At 40.5% G+C, this 16,987-nt stretch overlaps 1 protein-coding gene across 1 annotated transcript; it reads right to left on the bottom strand.

Annotated features, from left to right (window-relative positions):
- Positions 1–813: 813 nt before the first annotated feature.
- mfsd14a2 (major facilitator superfamily domain containing 14A2) lies at positions 814–16,126 on the bottom strand. The gene is made up of 12 exons (XM_061694716.1): positions 15,855–16,126; positions 13,185–13,280; positions 10,853–10,915; positions 10,116–10,243; positions 9,912–10,026; positions 8,775–8,993; positions 7,534–7,647; positions 5,780–5,851; positions 5,571–5,683; positions 4,426–4,523; positions 4,181–4,338; positions 814–2,564 (listed from the first exon to the last, which is right to left on the bottom strand). The coding sequence occupies exons 1-12, from the start codon at positions 15,936–15,938 to the stop codon at positions 2,352–2,354; spliced, it is 1,473 nt and encodes a 490-aa protein (XP_061550700.1). The 5' UTR covers positions 15,939–16,126; the 3' UTR covers positions 814–2,351.
- Between the last annotated feature and the right edge of the window lie 861 nt (positions 16,127–16,987).

The following is a 16,987-nucleotide window of genomic DNA, read 5'->3' as shown; positions in this document are numbered from 1 at the left end:
TAATTTTAGGCACACAGAGAAAGAGGGGGAGGGTGGGTGAGTTTTCATATTTTTTCTTTGTAGTACGTTCAAATGTGCAGAGCCACCCATACAGAGAAAGAAAATAAAAAAGGAGGCTTCCAAAATCTGTAATTTTAGGTCACTTATACAGTCTGCACAGGCTGAACAATTTACACTGTGTAGCTCCGAATGTACATTTTGGTCCAGTATATGATGAATAAAACAAAACAATTACTGTCATATAATACCCCCTTTTTTGTTATAATGTAAAAAAAAATAAAATAATTGTATGGCGGGGTGCATCAAACATTTGCAGGGGGGCCATAATATGGCCCTCTCCCCACTGCACAGTTCATTTTAGAACGTTCTGAGACAGAAAAAGAATGTGCATTTAAAACAAAAATGTCACTAACCAAAGTGAAATGCTTGTCATGTGAAAGGAAATGGACGTCCCATTTTTAAACCATTCCTAAAAAACAAACCATTTTAAAAGGCTATACATATTTATATAGATAAAAAAAAAAACAGATTAAGACAACAAAAACAAGCACAAAAAAACCTAAACAAAAAAAAGACATTGGCACAAATGTTAAATATGGTTGGCGAGTGACTTGAAATGCACTTGAAACTTTTCCACTGACACAAAAAAAAATAGAGGTTAATGAAGCTGAAGAGAAATGCAGCCGTAAAAGCTAACTGATAGCTTAAGAAGCAACTGTAGCTTGGGACAAATACATTTTTAACACATTTGAGTGACATCACGCTTAACCGACTCCAGTTTGAGAGTGAGGGTTCCCAATCTGGGGGTTTTGGGCCTAAAAGAGGTCCCGGGTACTTTTTTTTTTTTTTTTTTTTGGTGGGAGTTTACAGTATATGTCCATATATATGGCAATACGTCATGATTTTTAGTATGTATTCAGTCTAGACGCATAAAATATAACCTGTGATGGAGACAAGGGAGGACGTAGTTGAAAATTTAGGCGCAAGGTGGGAAGCAAGGGGAAAATTGAGACGAGACATGAAGTGGGCAGGAAGATGGGGAAAAATGTGAGAAACCAGAGAGGGAGGAAGTTATAATTAAAAGACAAGGGAGGGGGGGGGGGGGGGGGGGGGCAGTAATATGGTGTACATTTTAAACACCAGGGAGGAGGTTGGGGAAAACAAAAACAAGGCAGGAAGAGGGGCAAAATTGTGGTACAAGGCATGAAGTGGGGCAAAACGGAGAGGCAATGTGGGAAATTTGGTTAAATGAAAGATGGAAGGCAGAAAGTGGGGCTTAAAAAAAAAAAAAAAAAAAAGACGACGTTTTTGGGGCTCCAATGGGAGCAATATGATCAGATTACAGCGCCTTCTCAGACCGCGGTCGTCATACAGGTTACGTAATATCCATATAAATCTATATATTTATTATATTTATCTGAAGTCACTTCAAGGCAACATTTGTTGATTTAAAAAAGTGGGGAAAACAACAAAGTGTACAGTCAGTGTGTGTGTGTCTCTAATGAGAATGAATGGCAACAGTAGGGTTGCAAAATTCAGAAAATTTTCAAAGTTGGAAAGTTTCCATGGGAATTTATAGGAATTAACAGAAATTTACAAAATGAAGGTTGGCACTTATTCGTGAACGTAAATACGGTTGGGGAAACTATATTTAAGCATCCTGACTAAAACGAGCAGGTTTCATGCAAGTAAAGTTGAATATGACCATGTGGTGTGAAACGGTTTAAGGCTAGGCTTAAAAGGTTTGAGAGAAGATGCTTTTTCATTTACATGTTAAATGGGAATTTTGGGGGGGGTGTATTTTGTTAGTTTTTGAATGGATTTGGTGGGGGCATGAGCAGTTCTCAACTCAACATTCAGGTTTTTGTCCTTCAATGAAAGCTCTGGTCATTCAATAAAATATTTAAAACTTGATAAAGTTCGTAATACAAATAAATCTGTTGAAATGCCATGTTTTTTTTTTTTTTTATTATATACTGTTATCCTTTTGGCATTGATGTCTTCTTATGACAAAACTAAACGTTGCTATTTATGCTTATTATATCCGTAATTCCCCATCTTAACTCGCCATGGAAAGTTTACTGGAAATTTTCCACCCGTTTGCAACACTAGTAAGCAGTGATGACGGAAAAAAAAGACTAAGAAGAGAGCTTTGAGCTGATCCGAGTGGTTTCTACAGTGGTCTGCTTACCCGGCTCCCCGGTAAGTATCTCCCCCTGACTGGCAGCATGTGACGAGTTAGTAACAGATTGAAACCCCAGCGCCACTCACACACCCTCACAAACACACACACACACACACACACACTCTCTCTCACACTCACACACACAAGTTCAAAATGTGGTTCGAGGTTATACGCTGCTGTCATCCAGCAGAGGTTCTTTCCCCTCGGCCCCGCTGCCCTGCGGACTGTGCGAGTGGCTCTGAGCCCCGTTGCTGTGCTTCTTGTAGGCGCCGGGGCGAGCTCCAGGCCCGGTGTGCTCGGGGATGAACAGCGCCACCAGCAGGGAGAGCAGCACCGAGCAGGCGCCAAATAGGAAGGGAGGGCCTGGGATGATGGCGCTCTGGAAGGAGTGTTGATGACAGGAACAGGCACGTTAGCTATCGGGTTGACGCCTGCGTACCCCCTTCACTGCACTAGGTGGCGATGTGGCATCTAAGGGTTGTTTAGCAAGCTGGTACCATGCACATGAGTAACAATGTTTGGGAGGGGATGTCCATATTGAGTAGACCAGCGATTTACAACATTTATGGAGAGAAGGCACAAATTTTACAATTGGAAAATCTCACGGCACACCAACAAACATGTCACAATAAGCAGATACACAGTAATTACTATATGTACTTCCTGCAATCTAATAGAAGAGCATTTGTTCTGTCTGTCACTATGCCTCACTGGCATAAAGAGGACCAAAGACATTATTTCTCGGAAATTAATAATTTTTCGAGCAGTTAAGTCAAATTTTATAATTTCCAACGGCACACCTGAAGATCACTCATGGCAGACCAATGTGCCACGGCACACTGGTTGGGAATCACTGGAGTAGACCAACACAAGTCTCAAGAACCCATAGCCAAAAATAAATATGTCAGCCATTTTGATTAGAAGCTGACATTTTGTAGCCAATTTATATTTGAGAACATCACGATGAATATTTTGAAAATTCAGCCTCGGAAATCAGTTTTGGTTTGGTAGGCATGTCCATAATGAGACCCACAAAAAAGTCGCAAGAGCCCAGGCCGGAGAACACACAGGAAGTCACCCATTTTGATTAAAAGTAGACATTTTGTAGCTAATTTATACTTGGTAGCACCCTGATTTATATTTTTTAAATTCAGCTCCCTAAGCCAGTTTCACTTAGCAACATGAAATTATAGGCGTGTCCATAATGAGCAGATCCACAAAGCAAGTCTCAAGAACCCAGACCCAAAAAGACACAGGATCAGCCATATTGATTAAAAGCGGACATTTTGTAGTTAATTTATACATGGTAGTAAGTATCCTTTTAGTAGCATTTTGAAAACTCAGCCCTGGAAATCAGTTTCACTTAACGACTTGAGGTTTGGGGGGGCTTGTCCGTTGTGAGTAACCCACACAAAAATAAATAAATAATAATAATTTTTTAAAAACACGAAGTTAGCCATTTTGATTTTTACCGGAGCTTTAGGTGAAGGTTTTTGATAATTCACCAATAAATAAATTGGTGACAATTTTCCTGGAACATTTTTTTAATTAAGCCCCGGAAATCATTTTCACTTAGCAACATGACATTTGGAAAGTGTGTCTAACATGAGTAGATCCACTAAAAAACAATCTTAAGACACTATGCCCAAAAAGATACAGGAAGTCTGCCATTTTGGTTTACAAAGGACAGGTCATTTTGGTGAAAATTTACATTTGTAGCATCCCCTTGAATATTTAGACATTTCAGCCCCAGAAGCCAACTAAACTTTGAAACATGAAAAGGGAGGCATGACTGTCAAGATTACCTCAAAAAAGTCCCATGCATGAAAAAAAATTCATTCATTTGTTTTGAAGCAGTAAATTATGGTTATTTTGGCCATTTTCAGTTTCCGTCATTACATGTGGGCAGAAAACTATTTAAAAAAGACATAACTGTTTCAGCTATTTCAAGGGGTACTTCAAAGTGTGTTATTTGTATTCCCTGCTCGTGCTCACCTCATCCGTGGGATTGGCCATGTTAGGTTTGCCGCCTTTCTCCGAGGCGTCTGTGTCGGTCAGCTCCACGTGGAAAAGGTAGAAGACGAAGCCGTAGAGCGCCGGGCCCAGGCCGTTGCACAGGCCCCGGATCCCTGTGATCATGCCCTGGACCACGCCTGCGGGGGCAGGGAAACAAACAGATGGGGTGGGGGGGCATCACCATTTGCTCCGTCCTGCGAATTACTTGTGTTGAGTTCACTCACCTTGTTGATCTGGGTCAGCGTTCCGAGACACAATGGCGCTGATGGCGGGGAACGTGATGCTGGACATGGCCGCGACAGCGCCAGCGGCCCACATCATCCTGAAACACAAGACAACATGTCATTACAACATGTCATTAGCTAATAAGACACTTTATTCGGTACTTCCAGCACAATCGCAGTTATATCTGTCCATAGAGTAACTGCTGAGCCCATTTGAACTCTGTTGCAAACCAAAACAGCAGCGACTACAAGAAGGTCCATAAATATTAAGGCCTATTACTGTATTAACAAGCTTACCGTGGCTCCATATAAGTAAAATGTCCTTAGGTGAGGAATGACTGCTGTCAGGTTAATGAAAGAATTGCATGTTGATTTATACAATGACTCCCCCTGGTGGCGGTCGCCGACACTACAACAACAATGGTACCGTATTGTCACGACCACAAGGCACACTTAAAAGACGTAAATTTTCTCCAAAATGGACGGGGCGCCTTATGTGTGCACAGAGTTCCAAAATCTATAAATGTTGTTGTGTGATATGATAAAAAACTCGTTGATTAACAGGGGCATGGCGTCTATCATAGGGATAGTCAATACTCTATATTGTGTTTTATTTATTATTTTACAGAACTTATAACAATATACAACATCCAACCGCATATTTGTGATTTGCAGATTTAGTTTTTGGAATGCATTCACCATTATTTGCTGAAAAAACTAATACCTATTCACTGTTTTTCTGCTCAGGCCAAAGCCCTAACATAAATCCATTGCTTTGACGCCACCTTTCTTTCTCTTTGCTTAAATGTTTTTTAAGTTGTTTTTAAATGCTTTTAATCACGGAAAGCACACCGAGTTTACCTTGTGTACGGAATGCACTGTATATACAAATTTAATTTGCCTCGTAGCATTTTGTTGCCAAAGAACTACGTTGAAGTAAGGGGAAGACAGGCCAGCGGCCAGTGTAATAGAAAAGTAGTGCTACGTCCCCAACATGTGGTATCTATAGGCAATTCTAAACTTTTTTTGGGGGGTGGCGTCAATCACTCATGAATTTTCTGTAATCACGGCAGGTTCCTAACCCCCACGAAGAGCTGGGGTACAGCGTACACTAGAAACCAGGGGGGCTGTTGACGTTCACTTACCAGGGCTGCGAGCCGAAGCCATACCAGGCCAGCTGGAGGATCTGAAAGCCGAGGCCCAGCAGGATGGTGTTCTTGTTCCCGATGGAGCGCATCAGGATGCCCAGCACCACAGTCTAGATGTTACACACACACACACACATAAAGGTCAGTCATGAGAACACACCTTACTTGACTCAAATTAAAAATAAAGACTACTGATTACCGCAGACCTGAGCTAGTATGGAGAGGATCCCCACTACGGCGATGAAGGCGGCCACCGTCTCCGATGAGAAGCGGATGACCTGATGAGTGTTTGGATAAAAGAGGTGAGAGGGCGTTGTGTCAACTTGCTTTGTTGACATCATCAATAACAGCTACAACAACAGCAGCAACAGTAGCTTCTGTCTATTCGTATATTTGGCCCACAAACACTGGCATTTGTCATACTGAAAGAAGCCATGCAAAAGTCTGGGGGCAAGTGTGTGAACGCGTGTCAGGCTGGTTCAACCAGTTTATGCAACACTATTTACAAAAACTGACTTGGAGGAGTACGGTGGAACCTCGAAAGTAAGTGAAATGATCAGCTTGTACTTGAGTGAGTTTAGCTTTTTCTTTGCCTTTTACCCCCCAAACACGTCGTCACAGATGGGCACCAGGGACGCCAAAAGAAAAAAAAAAGTGTCATAACCATTGAACCACTGAAGGAACAAAAAGTGTCTTTTAGCTCAGTACGTGAGCCATTGGAAAAGTATCAATTACATGTAAAAAGTTGCAAATGCTGAAATTCTCAAAATTGACACTTTACTCCTATGAGGCAGTAAAGGCAAATAAAATTGGCAAGCCATTAATCAGAAGAAGAATTACACATGCCACTTAAGGCGTTTTTCTATTTATTGTTCAAACAATCTGCTCTGTGCTGTTTCACACTATATTGCTGTAACACCTGAATAGCTTATATTAGAAACAAAGAAATTCCAAGTTAATTTTTATCAGGCAGATACTAAAGTAGACAGCATGTAGCATGTAAACAATTTCCTGGTCTCAAATGGATTGTAGTTTTACTTTACTTTTTCTATCAAGTGTTAATCTTACTTTTGTACAGTGAACCATCCATCCATCAATTTTCTTTACTGCTTATCCTCACTAGGGTCGCGGTCTGCTGGAGCCTATCCCAGCAATCTTCGGGTGGGAGGCGGGGTACACCCTGAGCCGGTCGCAAGCCAATCGCAGGGCACATAGGAACAAACAACCATTGGCACTCACATTCACACCTACGGGCAATTTAGAGTCTTCAATCAACCTATCATGCATGTTTTTGGGATGTGGGAGGAAACCGGAGTGCCTGGAGAAAACCCACCCATGCACGGGGAGAACATGCAAACTCCACACAGGCGGGGCCGGGATTTGAACCCCGGTCCCCAGAACTGTGAGGCAGATGTGCTAACCAGTCGTCCACCATGCCGGCTGTACAGTGAACCCTCAAATATTTTCTGTTCGGCATTCATAAACTTGCATATTCACAATTTTTTGGGGATCCTATCATCTATTTGCTGAAAAGCTTGGCTATTCACTTTTTGTGCTCAGGCCAAAGCAATGATTAAGTGTTACTTTGGCGCCATCTGGTGGGAATCTTGGTTTATCATTAGCTTTAATTCATTCAGTGATTTTTCTTTAGCGGTGCCTTAGATTAACTGCTTTTATTTAAAGTAAAATGAGCAAGATTTATTAGTAAATGCCAAAAAGGGAGTTGAATGATTTAATATCGTCTATTTAAAGTGACGGTGCAGATATTTGTTAGCCCATGTGTGATGTCATGTCAGTTTGCTCGTAGGCTGCTCTATTGATGAGCCTCATGTGAAGGTAGGTTTGTTGGTTTGAAAGACAACAAGCGTCAGCAGCTCTTCTGTACTGTATTTGCATTCACAAGTGACGCCCAAGCATCCCGCCCAATGATGCTGTCAATTGGGTGTTGTGGTTGTGTTACCTGTCTGAGATAGAGGAAGAAGCTTGAGTACTGGCCCGCCTCGGGGAGGTAGGAGAGAAACACTGTGATGCAGATGAGCAGTACCGTCGAGTCCTGGCCCACTTTGCGTAGAGACTGCAAAGAGATAACATCAACAATGAACACAGCGTTTCATCTGACATTCCTACATTTGCAGCTAACCAGGCTAGCGCGTTTCATCACTGACCAACATTTGGGATTCTCTGCGTCAGACATAATTTATCACCGCACTCTAGCCTTCTACCGTATATAAGATAACATTTGTTGAACATGATTTTTGTTTTGTTTTGTTAATGTTCTTGAATAACATTTTCTAATGTAACATGATTGTTTATTTTTTTGCTGATTCTTATATAAAAAAAAGACGTAACATTTTTAAATTTTGTTGGGGGGGAATTTTTTTTTTTAAATAAAATTTGGTAGTCAATTTTTGATTAAAAAAAATATCATTTTAAAATCAAAATGGCCCATATGACATTTGTTGAATTTTTGTTGTCAATATAATTTTCATAAAATTGAGCCATTTCACATTTGTTGAACCATTTTTGTGAAGGATTATTATTTCAATAAAATTGGCTCACATAAGATTAAGAGGCGGCACGGTGAGCGACTGGTTAGAGCGTCTGCCTCACAGTTCTGAGGTCCGGGGTTCAATCCCCGGCCCCGCCTGTGTGGAGTTTGCATGTTCTCCCCGTGCCTGCGTGGGTTTTCTCCGGGCACTCCGGTTTCCTCCAACATCCCAAAAACATGCATGGTAGGTTAATTGACAACTCTAAATTGCCCGTAGGTGTGAATGTGAGTGTGAATGGTTATTTGTTTGTATGTGCCCTGCAATTGGCTGGCAACCAGTTCAGGGTGTACCCCGCCTCCTGCCCGATGACAGCTGGGATAGGCTCCAGTGCCCGCGACCCTAGTGAGGAGAAGCGGCTCAGAAAATGGACGGATGGAAGATTAAGATAAAAAAAAAAATTTCAGTATTGTAAATAAAATGTTCACGAATGAAGATTACATTAAAATATGTTTTAAATAATGGTCCATGTGAGGTGTACAGCAGAAATTGAAATAATTTATTTCATCTCTCATCTGTCAACGCTAATCCGTATTAAATTACACATCTATCCATGCCAAATGTGTCCTTTATTTATTTTGAAAAACATGTACGTCAGTGTTTTTTAAAATTTTCTATTTGTGTTAAAAAGGCATAGCCTGTGGGTCTGACTCACGGCGAAGGGATCGGCCTGTTCCCATGAGATGGGTGCGCCCCACGACGCCGGCCGCATTTTCTCGGGAAGCGACTCGGGCACGGCCACCAGGATGAAGCAGATGTCCAGCAAAGCAATGGCCGTGGCCAGGATCACCACCAGGGTGTCTCCGTAGGCCACCGACAGGTAGGCGCCGATGGCCGGGCTGGTGACCAGGCTGGCGGCGAATGTGGCCGACACCTGAGGAGAAGAGGGTGTGGCACACACACAAAAAGTTGTTAGGTGGAGTGATGTTTATTTGCCTTCCTCTTCATTGTGGTGGTGCAAACTTGTTTGTTTACTCGCTTGGGTTCAAGCCAAATCATTAAGTTTTCTTCCACTCATAATGACTGGCCTATCTGACACCAAGCGGACACCTTTGCATTGTCACTTCTACCTTGTACGGGCCTCCTATACCAATGCTTCCCAAGCTTTATTGACCCCAGGCACACGTTTTACGTTTCAAACATCTCACAGTACACAACCAAACAACGTCAGAAGTGCGAATACTGAAATAATCATATCACAATTTACTCACAAATGGATTTAATATGTTGAATCTGGGCCTGTTTTGATTTTTTGAATGAACACAAAAGATAATATACTTGCAGGAAGCCATGACTTATTCCATCTTATGAATCGCAAACAGGTTTATTGTCGCATCTGCCATTTTATGGAAGAGCATCTAATGGTTTTGGCTGTCACAATACATCACTGGCATGGATAGATGAACAAATTTTTTTTTTTCTACAGCCGATACAATACCGCTTATTAGTCAAGGAGGCCGATAGCAGATATTTGAAGCCGATATGCATTTGATGTAAAAAGAAAAATACTAGCATCAAAATGTTGAAGAATACAAACACCTGCTTTTATTTTGTTAGGTTGCTACTTCCTGTTTTTGTTCCCTCGACATGTAGACTGCCACCTTAGCTTCTTGCTAGCCGCCAGCTAGTCTCCGACTGGCTGCAGTCTTGTTACAAATGTCCGTTATCTTAATGGTGTAAAACCACAGGATCTAACAATTTAAATTTCCATTTTGAATATCACTATGATAGTAAATGTTATTATCTTTGAAAAGGCAGAATGTTAGAATCAGATCTCATTGGATTTCCTTACCAAGCCGTACGCCGTGCTCCTCTCGTGCTCCTGCGTGATGTCGGCCACATACGCAAAGATGACAGAGAATGTGACGGCGAAGACACCTGACATGGAGATGACGGCAAAGTACCACCTGGAGGAGGAGGTGGGGGAAAGCCGGGTCAGAGCGAGATTGGTGTACGAGGGTGTGGCGCCACCCGCCGTCCTCATACACTCCCTCACCAAGGGCTGATCTTCATCAACGGGATGGGCGCGCACGTGAAGAAGACAGTGAGCAGCAGGAAGGACTTGCGACCCCAAACGTCCGACAAGGCCCCGATGAGGGGAGCGCTGAGAAATGACAACAGACCCTGTGGACAAGGAAAGACAGAATAATGGCGGGATGACAGAGGATGGAAAAGTCAACAAATAGACACGATAAATTGTATTTTTGTCTCATATTTTTATACATTTTGGCGAACATTTATAAAAAAAAATCCATTTTATAAATTTTAAACATTTAATGTTTCCAATATTTGTGCATTTCTTCCAACTATTTCTTTATATTTTCGAACATTTTGCTTGAATATCATTTTTAGATGTGTATTTTTCATCTAATCTTTTTGTCTTGGTATCTTCGTATCTTTTTGGATATATATATATATATATATATATATATTTATATATATATACACACACACCCCCCCCCCAAAAAAAAAAAAAAAAAAAAAAAATATATATATATCAAAAAAGGATATTTTGTATCCTTTTTGGGGATATTTTTGTATTTTAGGCTGAACAAGTGTACCTAATGTTTTGACTTGGGCTCCTCCCTTAAGCAAATCCCTGACACATTTCGTTTAGCAAAATGGCGATAAGACCCTTGCTTTTATAACAGTGATGTAAAATTTTCATAGCGTCTATTTCTGGTCTTGAAACATCTGCACAAACCTTTGTTATTTTGTGGACATGTTGCTTACCTTGACGCCATGGATGAGGCCATTCATTAGGAATGTGTGGTGGGGGAATGTCTGGTGCAATACCTGCAAAATAACAAGCAGTGAACGCAGTGTGAACTAACTCGAGATTGTAGTACGGCACAAATACAATAATGGCACATATGAAGGGCGCAAAGAGGAAAGGTGGAGGGGTAAGTGGAGCTCTATTCAATGGTGGCACAGGTTAGAGTCCACACGTTACACGTGCGCATAGTTTGCTTCACTGCTGTCGTGTTATCTTCTGGCTTTAAGGCGCACAAGTCAAACTCTGCTCGGCTGTGGAAATACAATAGGTTGGAAACATAAAAAGAGATGAGAATAATTATAATAAGTTAGCAACAAAATAAGAAAGTAAAATGAAAAGTAATTTAGTGATATAGTAAAATGAAGAAAATTCTAAGTAAAGAAATTACAGAATAAGAAAATAGTATACGTTTAAAAAAGAAAAAAAAACACGAAAATAATGACTATAAGTTAAAATAAATAAAATGAGAATAAATGTGATTTACATAAAATGTGCATGACAATCCTGGTTTAAAAAGTTAATAGAAGTAAAATAAAAAAATAAAAAAATAATCTCAGCATTTAAAATGAATTAAAATGTAATTACAAAAAATAAAATTTAAAACAAAAACATGACTGCAATGTTACAATAAAAACCGGTAAATACATTTAATTAAATAAATTGGATAAAAGTAATCAAATATGACAAACCTGGTTTAAGGCCTTGATAATTACAATAAGAAAAAAGTAGGGCTGCAACTAATGGCTATTTTCATTATTGATTAATTTCCATCCCTTTACTAAAAAAAAAAAAAAAAAAAGACTTAATTGACAGTGCAGAAAATGCATACAATACAAACATAAAATGATTGTAAGTCAGTTACTGGTATGGGTCGCAACGTGTCAGAAAAAAGCCAAAAAGTTTGATCATTCTTTCCCAAAGTAAAAGAGGATGTTTGCAAATGTCTTATTTTTATCAAACACTAAGATAATCAGTTTGCTTTCATGGAGGACTTCAGAAATATGAGAATACTTACTGCTGAGAGGCTGAAATTACAAGGATATGGACAAATTTAAGTTAAACTAGCTCTCTGAACGGTTTATTGATTATCAAAATAGTTGTCGGTTAATTGTTGCACCTCTAGAAAAAAGCAACAAATAAACTAAGTTGATTTGTTACAATTTAATGAAAAATAATAAAGAAATTAAACAAAATACTGTACAAATATAAATAAATATGAACAAATTAAGTAAATCATATAGGGTTAATATAATTTAATGAACATGACAAGCATAAGTGTGGCTTCAGAGAGCAAAATGGCAACAAAAATAGTAAAATAAGTTATACAAAAAAGGAAATATTTTAAGTCAATTAAGAAAAAAAGGAAAATAAAACTATTCAAAGAAATACAAATTTGAAAAACATTAATAGATTTTGCTCTCGGTAAATAGTGGAAAGAAGCCCTCGTCGCCCCTTGGGGCTCACACTGAGTGGAGGTTCTTGTTGGAGATGGATGCTAATGACGCAAAAAAGGCCCACTTGCCATCCGCACGCGCCTTGTGATTGGCTCATGGTCCCAAGGGAGGGGCGGGAAAAAAATAAACAAATAAATAAATAAAGCCCGCTACAAGATGCAGCCCAACAACAAAACGTACAGTTTGCTGGACGCAGGGTGAGGACAATGAAAGAGCAAGTGGCACTAACCCCGAAGCACGACGCTACATAGTAACGGTCAACAATTATATGGTTGTGGTTACCAGGTGACGTGATTAGTATAAGAGCGACAACAGTTGCCTTGGTCGCCTGAAGACCTTGTTTTACTGCATTACTTTCATTCCTGACTTCTTTTATACCTGGCAAGGAATAAGCTACAACTGTCATAAATTGTACATTTGTGATCCCGAGGCCGTGCTAGTCAGAGGACCTTTCACTCAATTGCTCTTTAAAATGTATCCCTTTTTCATGCGAGAAGTAATCAAGAACTGTGAACAATTGGATGTTTGTGATCACGATCCGGCTCGATCTTTAGTATAAATGTGACAGCGGCTGCATGGAGACACGGTGACGCAGCATGTGGCTCATTATCCAAGGTGATTTTTTTTCACACCCAAGTAACTACAAATAATTGTATGTTTGCCATGATGTGGCAGCTTTAGGTCTAGCGTGACAGCAGCTACGGTCCTAGTCAGAAGACATTTTGTGACTGCATCCCGCACCTGTGTTTGTTTTTTTACATTCTCAAATTTCTTGAACATAAATAAATAAATACACTCGAAAGACAACAACCACTAAACCCAGTGGTGGGCTTACCGTGAGCATGGGGGTGGTGAGCAGACCCCACGCAAAAAACTCCAAGAAGATGACCACCACCGCGTGGTAGACACTGGGCTCGCCGATTCCCTGAGGCTGCACGGACACACGTAAAAGGAAAAAGAAAAATTAAAGCAATTTTACTTCATTTTAGCCTAATTCATAGCGGTTGGCTAAAAAGAGGACAGGTTTTTGCCCCAGAGAGCCACTACGATAATTAAAACGTAGATGGGCCAGGTCACCTGTATAAGAGGTAAAAATAAAATAAAATTAAATGGTGTGATTGGTGTGTAAAATATGTACATTTTTATTTTAATAATAAATGACTACAAACTACTTCTCATTGTATGATTTATAATTACTTTATACATTTTAAAATGAACATGTAAATTAACTAAGAGTTTATCCTTTACAATAATGTATTGACGAATGAATAGAAGTACATTTTATTCAACCAACTTTTAGAGAAATCATAAATTAATGCATAGACAAAATTGCTTACTTTAATAATAAATAATCAATGCTATTTTTTATTTTATTCATTTATAATTAGCAATATAGTTAATAAAATAATACAAAGGTTAAATATCTCTAAAAAAAAATTGTTGACTTCTTCCTTATTTACAATAAATCAATTGGTAAATTAATAATGAGATATACGACTGAAAAATAAAAATGAATAAAATAATGTTATTAACTATAGGGGAAAATGATAAAACGCAACAAATGTGTTTATTATAATAAAATAATCAATTCTCACTTCTTAATTTTATTAAAATGATAATTGAGGAACTATACATTGAATAGAATGTTAAATATATTACCGACACACTCAAGCAGCTACTGAACTGGCTTGTGCGCATGTCGCTAACGTGAATAACCCCTCCATCTACACACACACACACAGTGTCAGCCTCCCGTCAATGGATGTTGCAGCATCCACATTAAATAATAATAGGCTGCTTTGCTATTCACTAGTGTGTGGGTTATAATGGAGGCCCACACAGCCGGGACAATAAGCATTATTGGAAGCGAAGGCCCCACTGGAAGGGAGCCACAACATTTCAGTTGTACTCTGCACACCACAGGTCCTGATACAGATGTCTTCCCACAAACCCAGATCTGTTCATACATTATTTTAACCAGAACGTGTCATTTACTACATGTGCAACTTTTATAGGATTTACGGTAGCATTATTGTAAGCTCAGCAATTATTATTTTTACCTATGCTACTTGTATGAGATTTACAGTAGCCTTACTATAACCTGTGACATTTAGGGGATTTACAATACCATGGAAGATCGAGAGAAATCTAGAGCGGCGCAAAAGCAACTTCCGGCGGCATTGAAACCTGCTGCTTACATAAGCGCCATTGGTATATTTATAGCATAGTTAATAGTGACCCTGCCACCCGCGTTAAACAAGCTAACTTATTAAAACATTGTAAATGTATTTAAGTGGCGTGGGAGTGTCTGGACATGAGCTGTGGCCAACAGCAGATCCCGCGTGAGCATGTTCTTTGCGTTTATGCGTGTTGCTGTTCTCACAGTGTTCAATAAATGGTAGACAAGTGCATCGGCGACCGTCTCTACTCTCCCACATGCGAGGGTATTACTGCAAGTCTACTGACACACACAACGCAATTTGCACTGTAATTCACTGTTAAACTGGTGTGGTTGCACTTCATTTCTTCAAAATGAGAAACTATTGATGTTGCACTTTCCGAAAAAAAATAAAACAAACAAACAAGTGGCAGTGAAATTTTGTGGCCATACTGTTTGAAATGAAATTTGACTTCATTCAGTTGTCATGGTTCTCCTCGGTTTCAAAGGCCTTTTGAGCATGTAAGCTTGTGACTTCATGTTTAAAAACATAACGTATATGTTTTCAAAGGAGAGTTTCGAGCAATACATTTGCTTTTGTTTTTGAACTTGTATGAAAGTGGGTCGCAACTTGCCGACGATGGGATCTAAAACATTCTAGTTTATTTCTATGTGGACATTTTCGGAACCCTTTCGTCGCCTCTTGGTACGAAATTTAGCCATAAGTACTACGCTGTACAGACATGTTTTGACAGCGTGTGCTTAAACTAACAGGGAAAGACAACGAGCTCCGTCGTGCGCGTAGTCTCGTCGGTCATTCCGTAAATGGTTAGCGGGTTAAAAGTTTCATAATTGTCCCCCGAGTTGTGGATATAAGTCGGCCACGACGTGTCGCTGCGTGCTAACGTGTAACCAATTAGCTTAGCTTTGCGTCTCCCATTACTTTCGCGGGTGGGCTTAATTTGGCGATCGAAACATTCACCGAGGAGGAAGAGGAAGAGGGGGGGCGGTTGCTCGCTTCAAAAAAGGGACCGGGGGCTAGCGTGTCTGTGCGGAAGGTTTGCTTCAGTTTCGGGACGGGAACGCCCCAACAATAGCCGAGTTGACGTGTGAAACCAACGGCAAACATACATCGCTAGGCCCCTCAGCTAACCGTTAGCCGCCTCGCCGTGTCTCCACAGCGCCGGGCTAACGGAGAATATTAGCCCACTTGGGAAAAACAAAAACTCAAACAAACGCGGTTGCACCCACAGTCGTTACTTTAAAAAAAATATTAACTCAACTATTTTTTTTTTTTTTTTTTGCGAGCGACAGCCATTTCCGGAAATATATAAATATTTAACTCACACTTCCTCCATCTTTTATGATAATTTTCTTGGCCAGAAGAATGCTGCGGTTGAGCCGCTTCTTCTTCTTTTTCTCCCCCGTCATTGTTCGCTTATGTCCATCCTCGGTGGTCAGCAGCTTATCGTCATGGCGCCTCAATAACAAAACGAGTCGAACGATCCGCCGATGTCGACGGCTAAGCTCATTACACCCAGTCGAAGACAGATAGCGGCAAGCTAACTAGATGGTGATTCCTCATTCTCCACCACAGCGACAACACCTCGCTTCCAGCCCTCTTCCGGAACCAAATATGGCCCCGCCCCTTGTCCAAGCAGTCGAGGGCAACGATTGGTCGGTGCTGCGACTCATCTTATAATTGGCCGAAAAGAAATCAGTCGGTTAAGCGTGAAGAGGAAGGCACGGGTACGTTCGGAAATTCACGCCGAGGGGGCTCTTTACGCTCCGAAATATTCGGAAACGAGCGTTGTTGGAGCGTGCCGTTCGGTTATTCCGAGCGCACTCCCGCCGAGATGTTTACAGGTAGAACTGACACATTCAATATGGCGGACTCACTGACGTATCCCTGCCAATCACCAACACGCTCGTCCGTAAATTCATAGAAAATAGAGCGCGCTCTGCCTCTCTGAACACTGTAGTACTTCCAGAACGCAGTGAGAGCGTCAAATTGAATTTCCGAACGTACCCTACATTATTAGCTCGGCTAACCGAGGTGCCTACGCAACCGGCCATGTTGGGGAGGTCGTTGTTCCCTTAGAAGGCAATGCATGGACACGGAAATTAAGGAGTAACTTGCTAATTTCTCAAACGATTTTTCATGAAGCTTACCGTTTTGTCAATGCCAAAGTGTATGCTATCAGTATACAACAGTTGAATATACTTAAAAAAAAAAAAAAAAAAAAAAAAACTCCAGAGTTCCCTTGTCGTAATTGTACTGCGTTTTACACAACCATATGTGGAACAAAGTGCCCGCATCCTTGGTCATTTTATTTTTATTTTTTTTACTGTCCACGCTCGGAATGCACCGACTACTTTACCCCTACTAGCTTAGCGTCGCCGGAGACACGCAGCTCAAAAGGCGTGTCGTATCTACCTATTTTTGATAGGGCGGTTTATGGCGGGTTCTTTTGGGCCAA

The sequence above is a fragment of the Phycodurus eques genome, chromosome 13 (assembly GCF_024500275.1).
Source record: "Phycodurus eques isolate BA_2022a chromosome 13, UOR_Pequ_1.1, whole genome shotgun sequence".
NCBI classification, from domain to species: domain Eukaryota; kingdom Metazoa; phylum Chordata; class Actinopteri; order Syngnathiformes; family Syngnathidae; genus Phycodurus; species Phycodurus eques.
Note: the sequence above shows the minus strand (reverse complement) of the source record. Positions and strands in the feature narration are given on the sequence as shown.